The following is a 27,415-nucleotide window of genomic DNA, read 5'->3' as shown; positions in this document are numbered from 1 at the left end:
GTTCTAACCCTTAGAGACATATGAAAACCTAGGGCTATTTCAGCAATTACAAAATAAAAAAACTAAAACAAACAAAAAACAAAACAGGTTCACATTATTCTTTCTTTTTTTTTTTTTGCGGTACGCGGGCCTCTCACTGTTGTGGCCTCTCCCGTTGCAGAGCACAGGCTCCGGACGCGCAGGCTCAGCGGCCATGGCTCACGGGTCCAGCCGCTCCGTGGCTCGTGGGATCTTCACGGACCGGGGCATGAACCCGCGTCCCCTGCATCGTCAGGCGGACTCTCAACCACTGCGCCACCAGGGAAGCCCTAGATGGAATCTTTTGAAGTGCAAAAGTTTTTAATTTTGAGTAAGTCCAATTTATCCATCTTTTGTTGCTTTTGCTTTTGGTGTCATATCTAAGAAGGCTTTGCTTAACCAAGGTCATGAAGAGTTACTCCTACATTTTCTTCTAAGAGATTTATAGTTTTAGGTCTTTCATTTAGGTCTATGATCCATTTTGAGTTGAATTTTACTTACAGTGTGAAGAAGTCCAACTTTATTCTTTTTCATGTGGATATATAATTGTCCCAGTATCATTGGTTGAAAATATTATTTTTTCCCCATTGGATTATCTAGGCATCTTTGTCAAAAAATCAATTGACCATAAATGCAAGAATGTATTTCTGGAGTCTCAATTCTATTCCAGGGACCTGTATGTCTATACTTGCGCCAGTTCCACTGTATCTTCATTGCTGTAGCTTTATGTTAAATCTTCTAATCTATGAACATGGAATGTCTTTCCATTTACTCAGGTCTTTTAAAGTTTTTTCAATAGTGTTGTGCAGTTTTCAGAGTACAATTTTGCATTGCTTTTGGTATATTTATTGCTCAGAATTTTATTCTTTATAATGCTATTATGAATGGAATTGTTTTCTTAAATTCATTTTTGGATTGTTTATTGTTAGTGTATAGAAGTACAATTGACTTTTGTATACCGATCCTGCAATATTGCTGGACTCCTTTATTAGTTCCAACCATTTTTTGGTAGATTCCTTAGGATTTTCTGTAATGAGATCATGTCGTCTCCAAATAGAGGTAATTCCTCCTTTCAATATGAATGCCTTTTATTTCATTTGCTTGCCTAATTGCCCTAGCTAGAACATCCAGTACAATGTTAAATAGAAGTGGTGAGGGCAGATATCCTTGTGATGTTCCTAATCTTAAAGGAAAAGTGTTCATCAAAAATATTATGTTAGGTTTGGGTTTTTCACAGATGCTTTCTATCAGGTTGACAAAGTTCCCATCTAGTACTAGTTGGTTGATTGTCTTTTATCATAAAAGGGTGCTGAGGTGTGTCAAATGCCTTTTCTATGTCTATGGAGATGATCATGTCTTTTCTGACCTTTATTCTATTGATACAGTGTTTTACAGTAACTGATTTTCAGATATTAAACTAACCTTGCATTTATGGGATAAATTCCACTGAGTCGTGGCGTATAATCCTCTTTATATGTTGCTGGATTTGATTTGCTCATGTTTTGTTAAGACTTTTTTGCATTTATACTCCTAGGAAATATTGGTCCATAGTTTTCTTTCCTTGTGACGTTTTTGGTTTTGGAATCAGGGTAATACTGGCCTCAGAGAATGATTTGGGAAGTGTTCTCTTCCCTTTATATTTCTTAAGTACAAAAATTGTTCCTACCACTCATATCTTGCCAGGTAACCTTCTTCATTTTGTTTATAAATTATAGCATATCGAAACTTCCTCATCCGTCAGCACTTAGGAAAGTACCTATGTGATTTGAACCAATTTAGCCTCATAATCAAACAGTATTTATAATGCTCCCACATGATGTAAACCAATTTAGTATTCCCGTGAGAGAAGTCAGGTGAGAGAGAGACAGAGAGAGGTGGTATGTGTGTTGCAGATATACAGCGGTTAAGTAGAGGGAGGGAAGGAATGTCTGGAGGATACTTACCCTCCAAGGAGCAGAGAGCTTGGTTCTTAGACCAGGATAAAATCTCAGTATTTCACAAATCACTCTGTTTATTATTATGGTTATTATCATTACCATTATTTGGTATCCTACCTTTAGACTCTAAGAAGCGAGCCTTCGTGTTGAATCTTCTAAATCTTGCTTCTTATTTTATCCTTCCTACCAGAGGTTTTTGTCCTCCCTCCTTCCTTTCTTTCTTTTAGAACAAAATCTGCTACCTGCCTGAGATAAACTCAGTGGAGGTAACCCATTGATGCCTTAAAAATAAAAATAAGCATGGGAATCCAATAAGAATCCAACGCAGGGGACACAGGTTCACACCCTGGTCTGGGAAGATGCCACATGCTGCGGAGCAACTAAGCCCGTGCGCCACAACTACTGAGCCTGCGCTCTAGAGCCTGCAAGCCACAACTACTGAGCCCGCGTGCCACAACTACTGAGCCTGTGCTCTGGAGCCTACGCACCACAACTACTGAAGCCTGGGAGCCTAGAGCCCGTGCTCCGGCCACAAGAGAAGCCACCATGATGAGAAGCCCTCTCACCGCAACGAAGAGTAGCCCCCTCTCGCCATAACTAGAGAAAACCCCCACACAGCAGCGAAGACCCAACACAGCCAAAAATACATAAATAGATAAATAAGTAAATAAAAAATAAAATAAGCAAGTCAATAACTAAGGTTAGAGTGTCATTTTCTTAACTGAACTCATATTTCCCACTCACTCCTGTGAAAACACTAGGGAATTAAAGATTTTACAAACAACAATAATAACAACAGCAACAACACAAACACCTTGTATGATTTTGGATAAATTAACATTGTCTGGCTCCTCTTACAACACTAGGCTTTACTGAAATGCTTCATTTTAAATGCTGTAAAATTATAACCCTTTAATCTAAATATCTGCTGTATATCAACGTTTCTATTTTTAAATAATCAAATTCAACAAGTATTTTTTCTTTTTTTTGCGGTACGCAGGCCTCTCGCTGTTGTGGCCTCTCCCGTTGCGGAGCACAGGCTCCGGACGCGCAGGCTCAGCGACCATGGCTCACGGGCCTAGCCGCTCCGCGGCATGTGGGATCTTCCCGGACCGGGGCACGAACCCGCGTCCCCTGCATCGGCAGGCGGACTCTCAACCGCTGCGCCACCAGGGAAGCCATCAACAGGTATTTTAGTAACTAGTTTGTTCTGGGTATTAGGGATTAGAGAAAGAAGGTTCGGATAACTTTTATTTTGAGAGGTTTACAGTCTTATTGAAAAAAGGCATATATTTAAGAAATAATTAAATAAGAATTCGAGATACTTTAATCCAGGGTAACAGGCACTTGTCTACCTACTACGTTCAAGGCACTGCATGTCACTCAGAGGTGAAACTACAAGAGCTCAGGAAAATGAACACATGGGAAAGCTGAAATGAAGAAGACGCTTCCAGGACACAGGAAGACGATGAGGGTATGCATTGGTAAGGAATGGAGGCATTAACAATGTTTTCAGCCTGAAGATTAATTAGCAATTGTTTTCCCTTCCATTTCAAACAAAGCAGCCAATTTAAAAACTGTCAGCTAGCTTTCTTTACTCTGATTTCCTTTTAATCACATATAAATAAATCCAAACTCTAATCTTTCTTTTTCTCTTTTGTTGGTGTAATTGTCAAATGTCTTATCTTGAGTCAATTTCATATGCTCATAAGTAACCCACTTACCTATCATGAAAAACTTGATGTTTTTCTTTGTTCTGAAGTACAAAGGAAACATAGGTTCACATAGTGCTTTCTGTTTAAAGCTAGGAAAACAACTTGTTCTCAGAGCTTTCTAAGAAGAGTTTTTCTGGCATTATTTTGACCCATGGGCTAAGGGTCTGGTCAGCAAGTTAACAAATACCCGGAGAATTTAAGTAAAACCTCTCAATAACCAATTTCTGCACATGCATTTAATTAAAAAACAAGGTATAACTTCTATTTGATTTTTGAAACTTTTTCCCCTCCCTCTAGTTTTAACCTGTCAGTGGAGAGAGTCAGTTCAGATGAAAAGAAGTTGCTAAGATGCAACTATTAAGCGTTCTTAAGTTGAGTACAAAGATGAGTCCAATGTGTACAAATTTTTTTCAACTGGAAACTTGACTTGTTTTCTTGAATATTAAAAGGAAAAGAAAAAATTACTTGTGGTGATGTCTTGGCTCAGGCACAGAAGTTCCTATAAGGAAAAGGACTTGCTTATTCACTTATTCTTTTATTCAGTATATATTTATTGAGTGTATACTATGTACTAAGCACTATTATAGGCATTAGGGATACAGCTGTGATGAAGACAGAGGTGGTCTCTGCTCTCGTGGGGCTTAATTCTAGTGAAGACAAACAATAAGTACTAAGACAAATAAGCACTAAATATAACGTGTTATATATGGTCAATCAGGAAAACAAGCAGAAAACGGGGAGTTATATGTGTCTGGGGTAGAGGTGGGAAATTCTAGAGAGAGTGAATAAGAAAGACCTTACCATAAAGATAACTTTTGGAAGGTGGCCTGAAAGAAGTGAAGAAACAGCTGTGATGTCTTCACGAGAAGAGTATTCTAGGCAGAGGAAACATTAAGTTCAAAGGCACTGAGTCAGGAATCTGCCCGATATGGGCAAGGAACAGCCCAAGGCCAGTGTGGGCTGGAGTGGACCGAGAGCAGGGAGGATGGATAGGAGGTGAGCTCAGAGAGGTCAAGACGAGGGACAGATGCAGCCGTGCAGATCACAGTGAAACTCTGGCTTTTATGTGGAGTAAGATGGGAGGCCACTGAACAAGATCACCTTGGTTGCTGGGATGAGAATAGAAGGCAAGGGTGCAGGTGAAAAAGGATCAGTACAGCTAGGATTTTGCACGAATCTAGGCAATACAGAAGTGTCATCTAAAGCTGTGACTCTGATTACCTAGGGCAGGGGTTGGCAAACTAGCCTGCTGCCCCAAAGCTGCTTCCTCCTGTTTTGGAAATAAATTGTATTGGAACACAGTTATGCTCATTCATTTACCTTTTGCCTACGGCTTCTCGCCCCCTACAACTGCAGAGCTGAGCCATTGTGACAGAGACTGCATGGCTAGCACAATTGAAAATATCTAGTATTTGGCCCTTTACAGAAAAAAATTTGCCCACCTCTGACTTAGAATCTACTGGGAGGAGGATTACAGCAGGGAAGATGCCTTCTGGATGTACAAAACAGCATGGGCACAAACCACCATTTTTCTTCATTACAATTCTGTATAGTGTATGCGCTTTGCAGAAGGTGGAGAGAATTATATCTGGGTGTTAGTAAATGGGACAAAATGAAAATAAGATTAGTCTTTCAATAATGGATAATGGGGAAATCATTCATTCACTCAAGAAATATTCTTTGCAAATGCCATTTATCATTTAATGAGCTACAAAGACATCAAATAAATAAACACGCGAGTAAGTATATAACTACAAAAGCACTAAGCGCCATGAAGAAAAGGACTGGGTTCAATGGAGAGAACAACAAGGGACACACTTTCTATCAGGGGAGGTCAAAAGAAATGCCATTTGAGGTGAGCCCTGAAGGATGAGTGGGAGGGAAAGAGAGTGGAAGCATTTCATGTGCAAGGAACAGGATGTACACAGGTGGTGAACTGGAGGGAGAATTAGAACTAAGAAGAAAAGACACACACATACACACCTTATGCACACACACATACGTGAATGGCTGAGTCATGAGGAAAGAGTCATGGAACGTGGTTGGAGATAACAGTGTGGCTTGGAAAATACTGGGCTTTTGTAGATCACGTGAAGGAGTTTTGATTTTATTGGAAGTCCAATGGGGAGCCACTGAAGGATGCAAGGCAAAAAAGGCATGATTAGGTTTGCTTTTTTTTTTGCGGTACGCGGGCCTCTCACTGTTGTGGTCTCTCCCGTGGCCATGGCTCACGGGCCCAGCCGCTCCGCGGCATGTGGGATCTTCCCGGACCGGGGCACGAACCCGCGTCCCCTGCATCGGCAGGTGGACTCTCAACCACTGCGCCACCAGGGAGGCCCTAGCTTTGCTTCTGATACAGAATTCTGGCTCCATGAGGATAATGGGGCGAAGGGGGTCAAGAATCAAAGTCCAGCAGCCAGTTAGGAGGTGGTGTGCGGTGACTGGCTCAGGAGACAGATGACAGAGGTTTATACTAAGTTGGTGTCTGTAGTTTAATTCACAATTTATTGTATTTTTACTATGAACAAAATGTTATTCTTGGTTCTGTGTTGGGGGGAGGTAACGATAAATGGAGGTAGTCTCTGCCTTGGACAAAACTATAGCTCTGAAGAGTGAGAAAAGTGCACAAATACTTGTTATATGTAGTCAACTCTGAAACGTTCTTAGGACAGCTTGAAAGAGTACTATTGGAGACCAAGGGAAGGAAAATTTCTACTGGTTCGTTGGTGAAAGAATCTTTCACCAAATACCACTGTATTTCCAATGCTGAGCACAGTCTCTCTATACCTCCCAAGTAAGACAGGCTTGGGAAATGTTGAGAGAATGGCCTGAATCACGTCTCCGGATTCTTGTCTTGTTCATTATTTCCAAACGCTAATTGCAGTAACTTGATGAGCCAACCTCAGCTCCTTTCTACGTTGCTCTGTTGCTACCAGTCAGCCTGTTTCTTGCCACCACACCTCCCTCACACCACGATCAGACAGTCTGCCAGGACAACTGTGCCCCTCCCTGTGCTAGCAGCTTGCCTGCCTTTATGCTGACATTGCCAGGTGTTTGTTGTGTCTGTCCTCACAGTGTGGAAGGGAGCCGAGAATGAGAAGCAAGTACGCCAAACAAAGTTGAAATAGTTTACAGAAGCCCAGGACCTGACGAGTGTATCCTGTCTTGTGGCCAAGAGTTACTCAATTCAGTTTGGATCTATATGAGGGTCCCGCCACTCCATGAGTGCTTTCACACACTAGGTGTTTAATAAACATTAATTAAATTTAAAAAAACACAAAGTAAAACGCAAGACATTTCAGTTAATCCACTTCAAAGCAGGCACTGCACGCAATAAAGAGTGTTCAGGGTGCTTTCCTGCTGCTAGTGAGAGAGGGTGCCCAGCCCCATTCTTTGTCTTGCCCTCCAAGCTGGAATCACTTCCACTTGTGGGATGAGTCTCACCCAGCACAAGCCGACTCAGCAAGAGAGTATAATACCAACCTTAATATAACCAAGAGCTGGAGCCTGAGTTAGCCTACGGGCATAGTCTATGGATCTTGGAGGGAAAAGATAGAGTACGGATTACAGCCAAGCATTTGGAGCCTGAATTCTCTCATTTTCCTTCTTTACACTGCCATATTCAGGCTGTGTGACACTGGGCAAATTTCTTAACTTCTCTGAATCCTAATTTCTTCATTTATAGAAGGAGAATAATGAAATCTTCCACACAGGATAAATCCTTTAAAATGTAAATCTTGACATGAGATCAGCATGAGATGATCAGCTCTGGTGAAATCCTGTGGTGATGTGGCTCATTTTGGAAATAAGGAGATTGGTAGTTTCCCCTAGCAGGCTCACCCTCAACATTTCACTAACTTTATAATAGTGTGTGACCTTGACATTTTTGGACCCCACTTACAGATTATGGTTAGTTTTACTATGTTATTATATTGAGTTATAATATTGCTCATGCAGAAACCTGATATTAACCATGTCAGTCTGAGAAAGAGACAGAAAATTTCAACTCTGATATGCTTCCCCCGTCTTTGTTTTCCAAAGGAGGACCGTCTTGAATAGCATACATCAATATAATGTTTGTATTTTGTTCTTTCCCCTTAAACACCCTTTGAAACAAACATGCCTTCAAGTCTTGGATGCAGTTACAGGTTTCTACTGGCCAAGTGGAATTGGTAGGAAGGGATTTTGGAAATGACTGCTTGGAACTGAGAAAACTTTTCTCAGTAGAAGACTGTTTACCTCCCCATGGAGCCAATAATAACATTTTTGTTATTATTCATTCAGGTTCATTCAGGTTCCCAGGAACACAGCCACAGGGAAGAATGTGTTTTGTTAATGATTATAACAATTAACGCTGTTACTGAAGTGAGACTTCTGGTTTTAGATAAGATGGAGAAGACTCATTTCTTGCTCCATCTCTTGCTAAGTCCAATTATAAAATCCCTGGACATAATACAACTAACAAACACAAGAAGACTTTGAAAGGTGGAATGAAGATGGTATACTGACCAGGGAGGGACCTGGGGCATTAACAACAGGGGTGATTTCCCTATGCTTTCTTTTTGCCTCCCATGCATCCTGGGCTTGGTGCTGGATTCTGGAGAAGCCCTTAATTTAGAAGTGCCAGAAGACACAGACAAAACCAAAATCCCCCATAATCAGCTCCCTCTAGACAAGACCAGAAATTGGGTGATCCAGCAGGATGGCAAAATTGTTGACAATATCCACCTAACTCCGGCCAAACATCATGAAGAAACCATGCCCTCTCCCCTCACTCCCCTGTGGTGCTGGCAGAGATGGAGTGGCAGCCTGGACTTCCCATTCTACCTAGAAGTAGCACATGCATGGCAAGGGAGCAGGCAGCTCTCCGATGCCCCTGCAGCCAGGGTGGTGTCAGCAAAGACTCTGGGGGAAACCTGGACTCCATGACTCCCACCCGCAGCTGTGCTCCTCTCTCTATCAGTTAGAGAGAGGGCAGGATTTTGGAGAAGAAGGAGCTGGAGAAAAGATTTCTTTAAACCCTTATGTGGGCAGATCCCTCATAACTCACACGTGAAACTGGTCAGAATTTAAGACAGAAATACATTGTAGGGACTTCCCTGGTGGTCCAGTGGTTAGGACTTCGCCTTCCAGTGCAGGGGGTGCAGCTTCGATCCCTGGTCGGGAAGCTAAGATCCCACATGCCTCTCGGCCAAAAAACCAAAACATAAAGCAATGTTGTAACAAATTCAATAAAGACTTTAAAAATGGTCCCCATAAAAAAAATCTTAAAAAACAAAAAAAGAAATACTGTAGAACACTGCCCGAGATTTCACGTTGGCCTTTAAGTAGTCCACACACAAAGCAGACTAGATTTTCACTACATAGGCTGTGAAAACTAAGTTCTTTGGAAACACATCCCACAAAAGTAGGACAAGACCTGCATGAGACCTAAAGAGAGACTCGGCTAAAAGAAGATTAGGGGGCTTCCCTGGTGGCGCAGTGGTTGAGAGTCCGCCTGCCGATGCAGGGGACGTGGGTTCGTGCCCCGGTCCGGGAAGATCCCACATGCCGCGGAGCGGCTGGGCCCGTGAACCATGGCCACTGAGCCTGTGCGTCAGGAGCCTGTGTTCCGCAACGGGAGAGGCCACAGCAGTGAGAGGCCCGCGTACCAAAAAAAAAAAAAAAAAAGATTAGGATCCGGAGTCATATACTGATACCCCAAATGTCCAGATACTGTATTGGTGTTACTGGACACTCTGATGGCCATCAACCAACTTTCAGCATCATCCCCACTCTTCAGCTCCTGCTCATTTGACATGACCTGTAAGTTGGGATTTTGTCTTCCTTTTCCTGCTTAGAGCTCGGAGCCCTGATTCTAACTGCCCCCCATCCCTCACCCTGGGACATTGCCTAACGTTTTCAGGAGAGATAACTGTTCTACGTGTTCCCAGCAATGGGTAGACTCTTGTGGACGGATCAACTGAATAGAATTATGATGCTGCCCCAGTTTTTTGGGGGTGCTCGTTGTACATACGACCCAAATTGTCCTAGGGCTGGGTCAGTTTCCCTGATGGCACTCTTTGTCAACCCAATCTGGGCTAGAATTACTCCTCCTCTCCAATAACCCAGGCTGTTGAAATCTAACCATGGTTTCTGCCAATATTGTCCTAACAAAATGTCCTGGTTTCTACCAGAAATGAAAATTTAGCCCACCAAATATTTTTTTTCATATCTAATTATGCCACAATTCTATAAATTCAGCCACTGAGGACCCATATATTTCCTACTAACTTCAATTCATGCAATATCCGTTTTAATAACTTTTTTCCTGACAGTGAACGTAAAACCGTGGGTGGCTAATGATCTTTTGAGGAGATTACAATATGTGAATAATGAAGTAATAGTAGTGATGTAAGCAGAAAAGACATAATGGTTCCCTTGTTCTAAAAACCTCTCTCGCTTAGGAATGCTACACGAAATGAATGTCAGACTACCTAGCAGGGAGCCTGGTATACAGTGGGTGCTAACATATATTTACTGAAATTAAAACCATAAATTATGTTAAATGGTTTGTTCACACTAATGGATATTTCAAATGCTACTTTAATCTTGATGGTCAAAAGAAATCTAGACGTGAACTCTTTTCTTGAGGTAGAAATTATCACTGTAGTTGAGGCTGTGACCTTGTGAGAAAGTAGATTAAATACCAGAGAGAATACATGTCTGACAACTGAGACCACAGATTTACAAAACGATCCCACTTTTGTAATCTCAGGGAAATACTTTACTGAAATATTTTGCTCACACCATCTGAAGCACATTAGTAATAAGCACTGAATGCCTACCTGCTGGGGAGATTTCATATACTCAAAATATTATTAATATTAAATAAAAACTTAAAGATTTAAAATTTTCTGGTGTTAAAATGAAGTATTTGGTTTGGAGGCCCAGATTTTAAAACTAAGGAAATAGTTACTGTAGACAAATATTTTGTTATCCTCAATTGTCCAATGATGATTTATTAGCTTATAGTTTAAACTCAATCATTATGCCATTTTCACTATGATTTCATCTCTAGGACTCTTTGAAGCAAGTCAGTAATATTATTCCCTCTGTTTACAGATGAACAAGCAAAAGCACTAACAATTAACTGACTGGGTCAAGAGGTTAACAGTGGAGATGCAGGTGAGGAACTGGACTCTAAATCTTACCCTGCTGGGATCTGGCGTCTGCTGCCTTGCAACACTGGGAGGCCTTACACACGTATCACATTAGAACGAAAAGTAGAAACTGTTTCTCAGAACATAAGGGGGGACTTATCTCTCCACATGGGAGACATGGCTGCTGCAGTGGGAGGGTCAGCATCCCCCGCAACTAGGGAAAGTCGCTCTACTTCTCTGTGGCTAAGTGGAACTGAAGTAGTCACTTAACTTTTTTGACTTCCCGTTTTCACATCTAGAATTCTGCACTAGATGTTTTGTAAGATCTCACCTGGTATTCAGTTCTCTGAAATAGCATCAGAAGACAACAGCTTCCTTCGTTTTGAGGGTCTCTTCCTTTGAATGGAGGGACCTGTTGAGACCTTGACTGTGCGGCTAGAAGAGGCATTGAAAGGTCAGGGTGACATCTGGTGCACTGCACAGGCAAGGAGGTACACATACACACTCATTCCGAATTTTGGCTAGGCACTTGGAATTTAGTTGGGAGGTAGAGGCATACGCTCTGTTTTGTTTAAAGGAGCTGTTTTGCCTTTTATGTTCATTAGGTTTTTATTTATTCAGCAACTACCTCTTTATCTTTCCATCAATGCATGCCCTTTGGTTTGAAACTAGGTCCTGGAAGCCAGAACAAAGAAAACTAAACAGCACCTGGTTTTCTGATCCCAAGTATTTGTGACATCTTTCTCTTTAAGATGGGCTGTTCCATGATTACCTCAGAAAACAGCAATAGCAAACACATAAAAACAGAGGCAGGGGGCTCATTCCTGGCATTGCTTGGATCAGAAACAACTGGAGTTGTCAGTGACAGGCTCATTCTGCCACACGTACAATGGCTGTGTTTAAAGACATCAGCATGAACGAGAACAATATATGTGTATGTGTAACTGATCACTTTGCTGTACACCTGAAACTAACACAACATTGTAAATCAACTATACTCCAATAGAAAATAAAAATTAAAAAAAAAAACTTTCAAAAAAAAAAAAAACCATCAGCAGAAGAGGAACAACCACAGCCACCATACCTCCCACACCATCAACCCACTGCTGGTGGGACTCAGGCATCACAATCCCATTTATCTTCATTCTCCATTGTTCTACTTTCCTTCTGCAATCCATTTCATGCTTCCATCTCTTCCCAGCTTTATTTTTTTCTAGTTTTTGACTTTTTTTTTTAGATTTCCTTGGCAAAGTTTGTCCTTCCTTTCTTTCTCCCTCATCTGTCCCTTTCTTCCTTGTCTTCTATTTCACGACCTTAGGACATTACATACTGTGGTTGTAATTCTGCATCAACTTGACTGGATTAAGGGATTCCCAGAGAGCTGGAAAAACATCATGTCTGCATGTGTCGGTGAGGTTGTCTCCAGAAGAGATAAGTATTTGAGGTGGTAGACTGAGTGAGGAAGATGCTCCTCATGAGGGCGGGCGGGCATCATCCAAGCCACTGAGGGCCAGGATAGAACAAAAAGGCAGAGGGAGGGCAAGTTCACTCTGTTGGTTTGCAATATGGCCCCTGTACATGGAAGGCAGGGAGAGACAGAAGAGCTAGAAGAGCTACTCCAGATTGAGAGGTGGCAGGTTTAATAAGAAAGGGAACTTCCATACGAGGCTTGTCCTGCGTGGCTGCAAGACAAGTAGATCTCCCCACCTACCCATCATAATCTTAAACATTTATAGAGAGGCCTTAACTGGGTTCAGTCACATACTCAGTCCAGATGGTCTCAATGACACCTTACCTTCTCGAGGCTGTGTCCTTAGAAAGGCTGCTAATATGGGGATGGTGGGCAGAACATACATTCTAAACACAGGGAGGGGCTCAGGAACCTCCAATTGCCCAGATTTAGCTCAAGGGTCAACCGGTGGTCACAGTCTCTTGATAACCATCTCCAAGAGCCTCTCTCTGTTTGAGCCAAGACATCTACCTTCTTCTGCCCCTGGACATGGGCATTCCTGGTTCTCAGGCCTTCAGACTCAGACTGGGATTTACACCATTGGCCCCTTAATTCTTGGGCCTTTGGACTTGGACTGAATTACACCAAGGGGGAAGAGGGTACAGAGAAGGGGGGCTTTCCTGGTTCTCCAGCTTGCAGAGAGTAGAACGTGGGACATAGCCTCCATAATCACATGAGCCAATTCCTATAGCAAATCTCATATATATACTTCTTATTGATTCTGTGTCTCTGGAGAATACTGACTACTGCACACGTCATAGCCCCTGGCTCTGATTTGACATGAGAAATGTCAAGTTCAGTATCTCAAGTTTATGTCTCCAATATTTTGGGAGGCACTCTGAAATAAGCTGCTATTGACATTTCAATAAATGCTTTTGTATTTAGCTGCTTTTAACTAATCAATATTCATGACATCTGACCAGAAGCGGTGAGCCCTGAATGGGGGATAATTAAGATCTCAGCACTCCTCCATTACTGTTTGTTTTTTTTTTTGGCATCTCACTCTCTTTATTTTATTTTATTTATATTTTTTAACATCTTTATTGGAGTATAATTGCTTTACAATGGTGTGTTAGTTTCTGCTTTATAACAAAGTGAATCAGCTATACATATACATATATTTACTGAATGTGTAAAGCACTTCGATTCTCTCTAGGACTTTCCTGGTTGCAGACATTGGCATATGTATATTGCTAATTAGCTAATATTTTGGTATTTTGCTTTTGCCATCTATTCACTTTACGATATCACAGGCCAGCAAATGAGATGCTATTTACCTCCTACCTCACCTGCCCAAGATGTTTGCTGCCATTGGAGTTACTCGAAGTACCCTCCCCAGGACAGTGAATTGATCAGTTCAAACCTGTGCCCTCTGTAGTGTGGACAACCATAGCACACAGGAAGGACATACTGCTTGAGAATATTTGTGTTCCTAAAAGCAGAGCTTTAGTTCTCATTTTTTGGAGTGTCTATTTTCTTTCCTAATTTTCCCTAAATAAGCAAAATCAGGTTTTTACTTGATAAAATCCTTCAGAAAAAGCTTTCCATTCTAAGTTAATTTTCTCTTCCTACGTGCTTCCATGTAAATAATAAAGAGAATGTGTTTGAAAAATATGTACTTTTAGCAGTGCTAGAAACTCTGGTTCTCTGAATCAAGATAGCCCTTGTGAGCTGCAAACTCATTGTGAGTCTAAACCTTTTCTACTTCCTGGTATGGCTTTATCCACAGCCCTCTCTCCCAACCCTTAGCATCCCTTCCCTAAATATCCCTTATTCTAAGAGATGTGTAGTCTTCTTTCCTGGTCAGAGATAATCATGTGCTTCAAGACGCTAAGAGGTTTTGAAGAAAAATAAGACCTTTATAGGTAGTTTGGATAGAAGGGCATGTTCTAACTATTTTGAGTTAAAAATAACCACCCCCTCATTATGCATGAGAATCTATTCACAGTGCAGTGTGCCAGGCACTGTTCTAGGTACCAGAGATAAAGGAGAGGACAAAGTTGACAAAATACACCTCCCTTATGAAGCTTACGTTCCCATGGGGAAGACAGACATTCGACAACAACAAGGACAAGAAGTTGAGTATATCGATCAAGTCAAGAAGTAATCAGAACTTGTGACTGTCACTTGCTCACTGCTCTTGGATCCATTCCCAATCTTTCCCCTGGAAATTACACTTCTGAGGGTCCCTTGCTCTCTGGCTTTCAGCTAGTTTTGGCCAAAGGGAGGCACTAATAGGAGACTGGAGGACAAGAGGGAGGGAGAACCCAGGGCATTTCTCCTCCTTTCTCTTGTTTCAGGCAGTGCACCGTACAAAATCTATGTTCCCTTTATATCGGCTGCCTCTCCTCTCTATATAAGCTACTTTGTGAATCCACCCCTCACCCTCCCTCCAAGGGCAGCCCTTGGGCTCTGGTGATACATGTACTCAAGTTCTAAGGGTCATGGGGCTTCCCTGGTGGTCCAGTGGTTAGGACGTGGCGCTTTCATTGCCGAGGGCCCAGGTTCAATCCCTGGTTGGGGAGCTAAGATCCCACAGGCCGTCCAGCGTGGCTAAAAAAACAAAAACAACAACAACAACAAAAAAAATTCTAAAGGTCAAAGCAGCTTCCTTTTCTTCCTAATCTTTGTGTTGCCTCGTCTGATAACTTTGTGCCTATTTGCTTACATTGCAGTCCTTCTTTTGGACCACTTAGTGTAGACTCTTTCCACGCCCCCCCCCCCAAATATTGGACCTTGCCTAACACAGTACTATAAAGTTTAACTGATAAGAGAACTGAGAGGGAAGGGGATGCTGATAAGATAGCCAGGAAAGGCCTCTCTGGGATGGTGGCTTTGGTTTAGGGACCTGGATGAGATGAGGATATGAGCCACGATAATGTCTTGGGGTAGAATATTCTGGGCTGAGGACACAGCAACTATACAGGACAGGGGTGGAAACATGCTTGGCATGTGGAATAACAGCAAAAAGCCCAGTGTTATTACAACATAATGTGTGGAAGAAAGAGATGTAGGAAAAGATGTCAGAGGTTAGCAGGGACCAGGTCATGTATGGCTGTGTAAGGCCTGATAGAGGTAATCAGAATAATTGGGGAGAGAAGAGTAACTTGAGCTGATGACGCTGGGAAGAGTGCAGGGGGAACAATTAGGAGGACCAATTAGGAGGCCATGGCAACAGCCTGTCCAGGTAGAATATAATACTTCAGAGGTAGAGATGGTGAGACATGGCAGATACAAGATATATCCTGAAGGTGGAGCCAAAAAAATCTGCTGCTGGATTGGATGTGGGTTGTGAAAGAAAGAAGTCAAGGATGACTCCAAGGTTTTGAGCCTCTCAACCACGTGCATAGTGATGATTCTGACTGAATTGGGAAAAACTTGATGAGGAATACTCTTGGAGGCAATCGCATGGATGGGCAGACAGTGAGAGTTTGATTTTGGACATGTTAAATTTGGGATGCTTAATAGACATCTAACAGTGCAGCCAGAATTCAGGGGAAAAGACTGGGCTAGAGAAGAATTCTAGGAATCATTAATATATAGATGGTCAGGGGACTAGATGAGATCTAGGGATTGAATATAATGTACAGCGTAGTGACTATAGTTAACAATACTGTGTTACATATTTGAAAGTTGCTAAGACAGTAGATCTTAAAAAGCTCTCACACAAGAAAAAAAATTAAACTATGTGAGTTGATGAATGTTAACCAAACTTAATGCTGTAATCATTTTTCAACATATATGTATATCAAATCATTATGTTGACACCTTAGACTAATACAATGTTGCATGTCAATTAAATCTCAATAAAGCTGGAAAAGAAAGTTGGGCAGTTAAGGAAGATCCAACAAAAGAGACTAAGAAGCCGCAGCCAGGAAGGCAGAAAAAAAATGGAAGGATGTGGCATCCCAAAAGCCAACTGAAACAAGCATTTCAAGTGGAGGCCGTGATCAGTGGTGTCCAATGCTGCTCTGAGGTTGATAAAGGAGAGGCTACAAAATTGACCATTAGATGAGAGTCAGCGCCTACTGCACTGTAGCTTGTGATGATGGGGCTGGGGTCTCACTCAAGGGAAATAAGGCAGCAGGTCTGGGGAGGCAAGGGAGAAAGCTAAGCTTCTGCTCTGGTGGAGAATAGACACTTCTCTTACCTACTGATACAAAAGAAAGCAAATCTGCCCCACCCTGAGTGGTGGGTAAGTTTCTGAAATTAGAAAGATACCATGCCTCATCCTAGAACGCTAGGCCAGCATCCTTCAGTTGGGCATGTTATGAGTTTGAGGAGGGACATTCTACACTGTGAAATCAGCCTGTGCATTGCAAGATATTTAGCATCCTTGACCCCCTCCTCCCTTCCCCCCCCCACTAAGCACAAAGCAGTTAAACTTACTCCCCTCTTTTCCTGCTTTTCATTGCCACCGACAATATTTCCATTTCCTTAGTATAACTGATCATATGAAGATTAAACCAGCGCGCACCAGGATGTAAATAACTGATCATCTTTTTTCAAGCCTTCCTTGAATGTTTTCTTTCTCAGACACTAAATCCAAATGAATAAAAAATTAGTGACATTGCTGTTGGTGTAAGTAAGTGAAGCAGTGCAACAATGGGAGGCAGGTAATTTGACGTAAAACAAACTGATCTTCATCTTGTCAAATAACAGAATCCAATTCAATTTTGCATTTACAAAAAATATCTATTATCCGCAGGGCTTTTTTCCAGGTACAGCATGAAGCACAAAGAGGAAGTTTTGATGACTTGACATTTCCTGGGTATCGTCAGTGGAGACACCCAGCAACTCCTGTTTCCCCCACCCCTTCCCCTGTGTGACCTTTACAAAGTTCTCCTTATTCTAGCTTTTCTATCTTTGGCCTTGCCTCCCTGTGCTATTGCTCCAGATGAGAAGAGAACCTCTCTTAAAAGCCAATCTTGGGACTTTCCTGGTGGCGCAGTGGTTAAGAATCCTCCTGCCAATGCAGGGGACACGGGTTTGAGCCCTGGTCCGGGAAGATCCCACATGCTGCGGAGCAACTAAGCCCGTGCGCCACAACTACTGAGCCTGCGCTCTAGAGCCTATGAGCCACAGCTACTGAGTCCACGTGCCACAACTACTGAGCCCACATGCCTAGAACCCTTGCTCCACAACAAGAGAAGCCACCGCAATGAAAAGCCTGTGCACTGCAAGGAAGAGTAGCCCCCGCTCGCCGCAACTAGAGAAAAGCCCATGTACAGCAACGAAGACCCAACACAGCCAAAAACAAATTAAAAAAAAAAAAAAGGCAATCTTAGATAAATCACCTCTAGCTCTGAATTACCAGCACTGCTAAAAACTAATTTGTCCTTAATTTTACAGTTTGGATGTGTTAAAAGCTCGGGTTTCTTGCATTCTCTCTGGGCCTGGGTCCAGTCCTAATTCTACCTCTTACCAGTTGGGTCATTTTGTGCTAAGTACTTAAGTTACAGTGCTTCATTTTTTTAAAAAAAATCTGTAAAATGGGAAGTCAACAGTAGTACCTACCTCATGGGATTTTTATGAGGATTAAATAAGATCTTACCTACAATGACTGTGAAAGAGTATACGGCACTTCATAAATGCTCCATAAATGTTAGCTATTTCTATTATTAAATGTGATTTTTCGTGTGTTCTGGTCTTTTAAAAATGTTAACAAATTAATCCTTTTAGAACAGTCCTTACAGAGAAAGGATTTGTTTAGATGCAGGCACTAGTTCACTAGACATCTGTAGATCTTTTGCCCAGGTTACACATTTCGTAAAAACCCTAAAGGCACATATAAGACTGTATCTTATACCCAGCACCTGAAAGCCACACTCCCTAAAGTTGTGAATGCTGCTAGCCTTGCCTGGCACGGTTCTGGAGCACAGTAAGTACTCAACTATGACTTATTAAATTAACAAACTGCAGGATATTTCTCAATAAATATCAAACTCCAAATTGACCAGTTATTCTAGAAGCAAAAGTTCTTGCATAAATCTCCCTCATTAATTTAATCTCTCTCATCACATTTAGGATGAATAAATAATTTCTTGTCTTAATTTTCACTGTCTACCACTTGTTCTTATAACCTCACGAGCTGTTTATACCCCATGTTGCATGGACAGAAGGCCTATATTTGCCTCCTTGCTCTCCGCCCCCATTCCTTTGTATTTTGCTGTGTGTTGTAGAGGGTTGGTTGCCTGCAAAATATTTCCCAGGCTCTCTTGCCAGTTGGATTCAGGTTATGTTCTACCATGAATAGGCACTGGTACAAGAGCAGATAGGAGGAAGGGGAGAAGTGGCTTTCTTCTTCCTTGTAGTTTCAGGTACACTTTTTGCCAGCAGTACAGGGGACAATATAACAGAGGCTACAGAAATGGCGGCTACAAGAGTGGTTCAGGCGTTTCTGCCCTAATCAAGGCGACAATTCTGGTAGATCCAGAACCAACCGTGACAGCACCTCCAATGCTTCAATAGCAATTGTAAGCTGTAGCTACAGCCCAGCCATAATAGCAGCTCTTACCTCTGGGTATCACGCCTTCCTACTTAACGCTCTTCCAGGCCCCTCCTTCTGCTTTTGATTGTCTGGTTCTTCCAGCATCTTTGTACCTAATCCCCTGCATTAAAATACCTGTTTAGGTATTTATATAGATTGTATTAGAGGTGATATGAATTGGAAATGTCTCAAGTGCAATTACGTGTTTCTATTTATTCAATAGAAATTGTTACACACATGTGATTTACAAAGAATTTCTGGTCATGGACTTTGGTTATATTTAAACCCTCACATTTTTTCAGTCAGTTGCTATAATTCGGGATACCTCTGTCCTGAAAATTTTCAAAGGAAAGGCAAATAGTTTTGCCCAGCAGTGAGCTAAACCTCAGACTCGGCAAGCTTTGCAAAACAATGGCTTCTGCAGTAAGCGATTATTAACTCAGCTCCTGTCTGTTTCAAGGAATTTCCTTTCTTCTACTTGGTGCTAGTCGACTTTATTAGCAGTGGATGATCCTGGTGGTATATGTTCCATGGACTTCATTTTATGGTGCTCCCCACTGGGACACTGTTTCTTACCACTTTCCCCACCAAGACAAATCTTACTCATTCCTCTAACGAGGACAAGTATTTCACACTGTTCAGCTCCTTTTCAATCTGGGTGACCTGTGATCCCAATTCTCATTTCCAAAAACGGAAGCAAGTGTTCTGCTCTTTTTTGTTACAACTTTGTTTTTGTTTTTTTTTCCAGTCTAGTGAAACATCAGAGAAAAAGAAGAGTTGAAATAAAGGGTTTTGGACTTTCATGGTGAACTGGTGCTTAATCAGATGAAATCATGACTCCTTGTGGGGAAAATGTAACTTCTGAAGGAGAAACCCCTTTAGAAAGCCCTTTTGCCATCAGTAGTGGGTCCAGAGCTCAAAAACAGAGTCCCGACTCTTTCTTTCCGCACCAGTTTCTGGTTTTAGGCTTCAGTTACTTCATATTATTGCAAAGAAAGAGTCTGTGAGCAGAGGTTCAAACTTCAGCATGCTTGAGGAGGCAGGGGTGTTAAAATGTAGATTCTGAAACCCCTTCCCCAGACACTTTTCTGTAGATTGAGATGGAGTTCAGAAACTTGCATCTTAAACAAATATTTGGCAATTCTGATGCTGGCCATGTCTGGATAAGATTTTAAACTACTCTGGATCTGGAGTGCTGGTCTCTGATTATGTTAGAATATCCCTTATTCACAAGTGTTAACATGATACTGATTTTTTTTTCTTTTATGTTTGCTTTTGTCCCGCGTTCTGGCTATGCAAACAGAAATATGGATAACAATGGAAAAATTTAATTTTAGTTAAATTTCATTTTCCAAACTCATTCAAATATCTGAATGTTTGGATTATGAACACAAAGTATCTGCATGGATGACAGATCTTTTTATTTTTCGTCACCTGTATGTTTCATGCTTGTTTCAGAGGCCATTTAAGTATTTTCTTAGTGTCATTGTGATGGTTAATTTTATGTGTGGGCCCTGGGGTGCCAAGATATTTGGTTAAACATTATTCTGAGTGTGTCTGTGTTTCTAGATGAGATTAACATTTGAGTCGGCTGAGTAAAGCAGATTGTCTTCCCCTATGTGGGTGGGCCTCATCCAATCCACTGGAAACCTGAATAGAACAAAAGGGAATATTCGCTCTCTCCGCCTGTTTTCAAACCGGAACATGGGTCTTCTGCATTCAGACAGGAACTTACACCACTGGCTTGCCTGATTTCCCGGCAATTGGACTTGAACTGGAACTGTTAGGGAATCACTGACCGAAACTGCCTGCTCTGGCCATACACCATAATGACCCACTTGCATGGGTTATCTCACAACAGGAGGTCCTGATAAGGAGCACAGAACAAACCACTGCCAGCCAGAAGAATTTGGGAGGGGCCGGAAACGAGGGAGGAGACGCCAGCCCACAAATATGGCCTGCCAACCTCCCAGAAACCTTCGCGCTGGAATCCATCTTGGCTGAGAGATTTATGTGCCGTCAGGAAGGACCCTGAATCAGACCAAATATGGGCACAGCAAGATGACTGGCCAGAGACAACCCAGAAACTAACCCCATTACCCTAAAACCTGAGACTTCGAGCCACCGGGCAGAGCAGTTCTCCTGGGTTCCCTGACCCCGCTGCTCTCTGCCTGCTGACCCCCTTCCAATAAAGTCTTTTGCTTTGTCAGCACGTGTGTCTCCTCTGACAATTCATTTCTGAGTGCTAGAAAGAGCCCACTCTCGGGCCCTGGAAGGGGTCTCCCTTCCTGCAACAGAACTATGCCACAAACTCTCCTGGGTTTCCAGCTTGCATACAGTGGGAATTTTCAGCCTCCATAATCACATGAAACAGTTCCTTATAGATATATTGGTTATGCTTTTCTGTGAACCCTGACTAATAAGAGTTATGCCAATCAACAAAGGAAAGAGAAAAAAGGAGTGAACACTGCACAAATCAGTCTAAAGACAGCATGAGAATGACACATTATCTATCATGAGGTTCTTTTTTTCTCTCCTCTTTCATCAGCTTTGTCAAAATTCCCCAAAGCTACTTCTTGAACCTTTATTAGAACTCATTTAAGGTTTGGGGCAATAAAATATGTCTGCCTACAGTAGTGATTAACCATCCATTTTGAAAGGTCTACAAGGTAATTTCATGGAAAAGAAACCTAATTAAATATCACAGACTTTTTACTACCTCTCCGCTTAAAAAAGTAAAGCCAGGAAGAGGGTTGCCTCAGGCTCCCCCAAATACTTGTCAATATGAATTGTAAAAGCTGAAGTTAAATATTTAAGTCCTTATTGATTCAGTAAAATGATATATTTAGTCTGCCAGTATTTCTTTACATTACTAGGTGTGTTGATATCTGTATTAGGTTCATATTGTAATATTTACCATTATTGAGACATAGTCGGAATTCAAGTACACGTCAAAATAGAAAAAAATTTCTTTATGGCGATCACCTCGAGGTGATGACAATGCCTGGCTATGGAGAAGAACCATCCATTGGCACTGAAAGTCCTAAGCAGCTTTCATAGGAACACAATAGTGACATCATTTTTGAACTGAAGTTGTGGAAAGTTTCCAGAAATTTCTGATTTGGTAGAATAGAGTCATGGAAGTTATAGGGGAGATTCTTTTTGCATAGAAGAAAATTGAAGTCAAAAGAAGAGTGAAAACTAAAAGGTACACGCTGAAAGTTGGGCTAGTGATAATGCCATTCTATTTGTGATGGATTTGACAATAAATTATAGTGCTTGGCATTTATATTTACTATGCTTATTAGAAACAAAGACTGGGATTTTTCCCGTTTCCTCAGAATTGCCCTGTACTGGGACAGAGGAGCACCAAGTATCCTGAGAACGTGCATAACTCACACAAAATCAGTAACAGTCTGAAAGAAACCATTGAGTGTCTAAGGATAAGAAAGAAAGTGAGGAATTTGGGGCAGGAGCTGGTGTGGCTGGCAGTGCTCTAAGAGAATCCTTTTCACAGACCAGCCGGAAGGCTTCCGAGCTGCAAACTCTGAAGTCCATTTTAGTGCTATCATCTAGTGCATGGCGAGAGGTTTCTTGGGAGAGTGTGATATGTGTGCATGCCTGGCAATTTTGAGTATGAACAGAGACTGTTGGTTGCTTCTTGTCTGCCAATTCCAGAAAGTGCTGGAAAGCTGCTGGAGTTGCCAACATCAGCAGAATGACAAGGGACTGAAGTGTAGTGTGGCTTGGGAGAAGAGGAGAGTGGCATCCTCCTCTGGGTCCTTGTGGCTCTCTGGATGGAGGAAGACCTTAGCAGTTCCTCCAGTTCCAGGAAGATTAATGGGGGAGGCTAGATATAGGCAACCAAAGCATAAACTGGCCAAGTGAGGTTATACCCCACCTAGGAACCTATATGCTGTAGGACTGAAGGGAGACCCTGTTGACCCTCCTTGAGGGCATCCCTAGCAAACCACCTCCATCATCCATGTGGAGACTACCACACCTGTGGATGCTGTCGCAGCACGTGGGGCCATTGTGAGCCAGAGCAAGAAGTCTTCCTCCCCACCGCCTACACGTAATCAGTTGTTCAAGATTTGCCCCTCCTAATTCCTCTTCTGTGTTCCCAATTATGGAAGAGCTAGACCTAGAAGAGGGGGAAGAATCAGGTATCTCTAAATCACAACTTCCCATCCACCCCCCATAACCACATACACACGTACCCTACAAGGGGTTAGATGGGGAGAAGTACACCACCCTCCCTCCCAGAACTAGTGGATGGTGGCTAATGGGACAGGAAGTTAAAGACTTACAGTGAAACAGGCTGAATTGGAACACCTAAAATTGACCTGAAATTATAGAGTCTGTCCAAAATGTGAAGGCTCATGTTGAAGGCAATAACTGGAGAAAAATAAAACCACTCTGTACTTTACATCCTTGTGGGTTGGCACTCCTCAACATATCATTTAAAGAAATCCTCTGATTATAAAAAAATCTGAATTTAGGGAATTCCCTGGTGGTCCAGTGGTTAGGACTCCATGCTTTCACAGCTGAGGGTCTGGGTTCAATCCCTGGTCGGGGGACTAAGATACGGCAAGCCCCACGCGGGGCCAAACCCCCTGCCCAAAAACAAAACAAAACAAAACAACAACACAAAACAAAAACAAAAAAATCTGAATTTAAATAAAATGCAGTTGCCTGTCTTATAAAGACTCGTTCTCTGAACTTAAACTACAATATAAAACAATGTACTGTGGGCAACTCTGCATGTAAAACATGATTATATCTTTCACAGTTCAATTTATACTAATATTTTCAATGCTACTACTTTTGGAAAAAACAAGTACTATGTTTTCAAAGAATCCGAAGAAAAGAATTAGTCATTCCTTCCAAAATTCCAATGCCACAAAGAAGTAAATTGTTCAAGGTCATGTTTTAAGCCTGGTCTAGGACTGAATGCATCACCAATCAGCCTACACAGTCCAACCAGCCTACACAGTCCAAATAACAAAAGCCAGACTGAGGGAAATGCATCAGTGAAACGGACAAATACTCTGACGTACACAGATGGTGCACATTATCATGTAGGGAGATGTGTAAGAACACAAACTCCATACACTGCGATGTGCTGTCCTTGAAAGGTTTTCTTCTTAGCCTTCCTTCTTTAAGGATGCCATAACCCTTTTAGATCATCAGCCAAAATTGAAGAAAACACTTGATTTTTCTACACATATTCTTTTATAAATTTTCTCAAACTTAAATAAATTGTGACGCTGGAGGAAAGAGTTTTAAAGGTTTGCAGGTGCCAAATGAATACACAGTATATATGTTTCGAATGTAGAGTTACTGGAAGTTTAAAAGATTTATCTTCAGGGATCTCACCTTGTTTTCTTGGAGATAGACATGCCTGAAAATTTATTTCTATCCTGATGGTGCCAAAGGCACTCACAGGAACAACAAAAAAAGTAAATCCAAGTAGCAAGATGGTAATACAGTTGCAACCATTAAACATGCACATGAAATAGAAAAATTAAAACCCGAGCAGAGCTTTTAACTTAAGTTGCTGAAGCAGTAAGGACTAGTGGGGATTGGGGATGGGTATGTGCGTGGAGCTATGGATATGAGCTATCAAGAGGAAACAGAAAAAACTCAGTGGAGAGAAGAGCTTCACAGTACATTTTTTTTCTAGCCTAGACTCAACCTAGAATTTACATTTTCCATGAAAAATCCAGGAAGTCCTCTTAAACCCCCTCCAAGAACAGCTGCAGAGGGTATTCACAGACTTTTGGAGCTGAGAAAGTTCATGTTTGTATCAGAAAGCCACTCTTTCAAATTTTCAACTTGTTTAGATTAGGGCATTTCTGAAAAGGAAAATAGCTAGCTAAAGGAATAGGAAGGTCATTGACTAAGTCAAAGTAAGTAAAGACGCAATGCCTTTGCATTCAACCTGAAATCAAGAGTCCTTTGCAATTAGTCCATTGGGCTTTGAAGCAGAAAGAATCCAGATCAGCCTGGGGAAATAACAATGTGTGGGATGTAGGAGTGAGTAAGAGACTAGAACCAGGGCAACCAAATGCCAGAGAAGTTGAATCAGAACTAGGACAGAGATTGTCCTATAGTAATTTTGCTAAGATATTACAGATACTTACATGAAAAGGGATGGGTAGTTAATGTTAAAATGTTTGTACAGTATTTCTACTTGACTAGCTATAAATATATTTAAGTTAACGGTCACAAATACTATAGAGGTAATTCCACACTGTAGGATCAGTTTTTTTTTTTTTTTTTTTTACACACCAGTTATTTACTTACATCTCTGAATCTTACATCTTCATCTACAAAACAAGGAAGAATAACATTTTTCCTAATAGATATTCTGAGGATAATTCAATTAGGGTTTAGTCATTTTTATTTATTTTTGTTTTCTTTGCGGTACGCGGGCCTCTCACTGTCGCGGCCTCTCCTGTTGCGGAGCACAGGCTCCGGACGCGCAGGCTCAGTGGCAATGGCTCACGGGCCCAGCCGCTCCGCGGCATGTGGGATCTTCCCGGACCGGGGCACGAACCCGTGTCCCCTGCAACGGCAGGCAGACTCTCAACCACTGCGCCACCAGGGAAGCCCGGTTTAGTTATTTTTAATGGTGTTTTCTCCCTTATAAAATTCTAAGTGGAAAAAAAATCATTTCAAGTATTATAGCAGAGACTTTTAGTTTTCTTCTAGTATATCTCCCCTCTATTATAACAGAACCTTATCTACCTGCAGTTTTTACCTTGGCACATGGCTATATATATTAAATCTGAATTTTTCATCCACTCTTACAACTAAGTATGACTACATGACTAAGTTCTGGGCAATGGAATATAAGAGGGGATGATGGTATGTTCAACTTCTGAGTCGGGATATGAAAGGTTAGCTCCACCTGCTGGCTGGGCTGTGGATGAGGTGTGAGACTTGATGGACCAGTCAGTCTAGGGCAAACCCCTAGTACTAGCAGGGAAACAAGGAAGAAGAGCTCTTGGACTTGACTCTGTGAAGCTGGTATATCAGGCTTAGTATGCTGAAATATGGCTCTTTATACTGGAATTATTTACTGCTGAGAGAAATAAGCTTTAATCGTGTTTAAGCTGAACCTCAACTTATAACCAACTGAAATAGTTATTTGTTCATTCATTCATTGATCAAATTGATATTTTATGCATATCCTCTATCAGTCACTGTTCTAATGATACCAGGTCCCTGCTCTTAGTAGAGTAAGGGGCTTCAGACAATAAAGAAATAAAATGATATATGAGGCGGTATCTCATACGTATAAATGCTGTAAACAAAATGGCACACAGTAATCTAATAGAGAGATATTAGATGCACAGGGGAGCTACTTTTAATGAGTTAATTATGGACAGCCTCTGTGAGGAGATGACAGTTAGGGTGAGATCAGAATGATAAGAAGGCATACATCAGAGATATTGTGGGTCCAGTTCAGGACCACCACAATAAAGTGAATATCACAATAAAGTGACACAAACTTTTTGCTTTCCCAGTGCAGTATAAAAGTTATGTTTATACTATACCGTAGTGTATTGTGTGCAATCGCATTATGTCTAAAGAAACAATTACATACCTTAATTAAAAAATACTCTATTCTTAAAAACTGCTAACCATCACCTGACAATGCAGGGTTGCCACAAACCTTCAATTTGGAAAAAAATACCCCGAAATATCTGCAAAGTGCAATAAAACAAGGTATGCCTGTAAACATCTAAATACATGGAAGAAGAGTGTTCCAGCAGAGGGGACCAGCATGTGCCATAGCCCCAAGTAAACAGTGAGCTTAGAATTGCTGAGGGATGCCAGAAAATAGCAAGCAAAAGGAAGTGTAGAAGCATCCAAGGTCAGAGAGACACACAGGTATCTGATCATATAGGATTTCGTAATAAGGGCGAGAAGTCTGCATTTTGATGGAATTGCAGCGGGCAGCTACTGCATGGCTTTAAGAAGGGCAGTGGTATACTCTGATTTTTAATCTATTTGAAAAAATGCTCTGTTGTAGAAACAGGAAATGGGTGTTACAAAACTAACGCCGTGTGTTCACCAAAACATGTTTTATTTTCCTCTTGGCCAGACAGGAAGACTACATTACCCAGTCTCCCTTGCAGGTGGGTGGGGCCACGTGACTGGCCTCTGTCCAATGGGATGTGGGTGGAATGGTGTAGGTCACTTTAAGGCCTCAACCTTGAAACTTCTCCTGTGAATCCCCATGAGCTCTTTCTTCCCCCATCTGCTCATTGGATGCTGCACTTTGAAGACTTAAGTGATGGCAGAGTCTACTTGAAGGAACCAGATCCCTGAATGACTGCATGGAGCAGAGTCTCCTTGCTAGAAATCATCCTTTATTATGCTAAGCCACTGAAGTTTGAGTATTGTTTGCTGAAGCAGTCAGTTGAACCTGATTGCACAGACAGCTAGTGTGATAGTCTAAACAAGAAATGATAGTGGCTTGGACCAAAGGTAGCACTGGAGGTAGTGTGCAGTGACTGGATTTGGGATAAAACTGCAAAGTGAAGCAAACAGGACTGACTGATGGATGAGATGGAGATAAGAAGGATATG

General features: G+C 41.7%; 1 protein-coding gene across 1 annotated transcript in view; it reads right to left on the bottom strand.

Moving 5' to 3' along the window:
• The window catches only part of LOC149748188 (patched domain-containing protein 4-like), a 44,610-nt gene that overhangs the window by 12,838 nt on the left and 4,357 nt on the right, over positions 1-27,415 (bottom strand). The window contains exon 2 of the mRNA XM_089919862.1: positions 22,811-22,956. Coding sequence (XP_089775988.1) covers positions 22,811-22,956 — 146 coding nt within the window. The remainder of the gene's footprint in view (positions 1-22,810; positions 22,957-27,415) is intronic.

Source organism: Delphinapterus leucas, chromosome 10 (genome assembly GCF_059928025.1).
Source record: "Delphinapterus leucas isolate spDelLeu-1000000601 "Yukka" chromosome 10, BTC_Dleu_Yukka2, whole genome shotgun sequence".
Classification (NCBI taxonomy): Eukaryota; Metazoa; Chordata; class Mammalia; order Artiodactyla; family Monodontidae; genus Delphinapterus; species Delphinapterus leucas.
The sequence above is the reverse complement of the archived record's forward strand: the minus strand, read 5'-3'. Positions and strand labels throughout refer to the sequence as shown.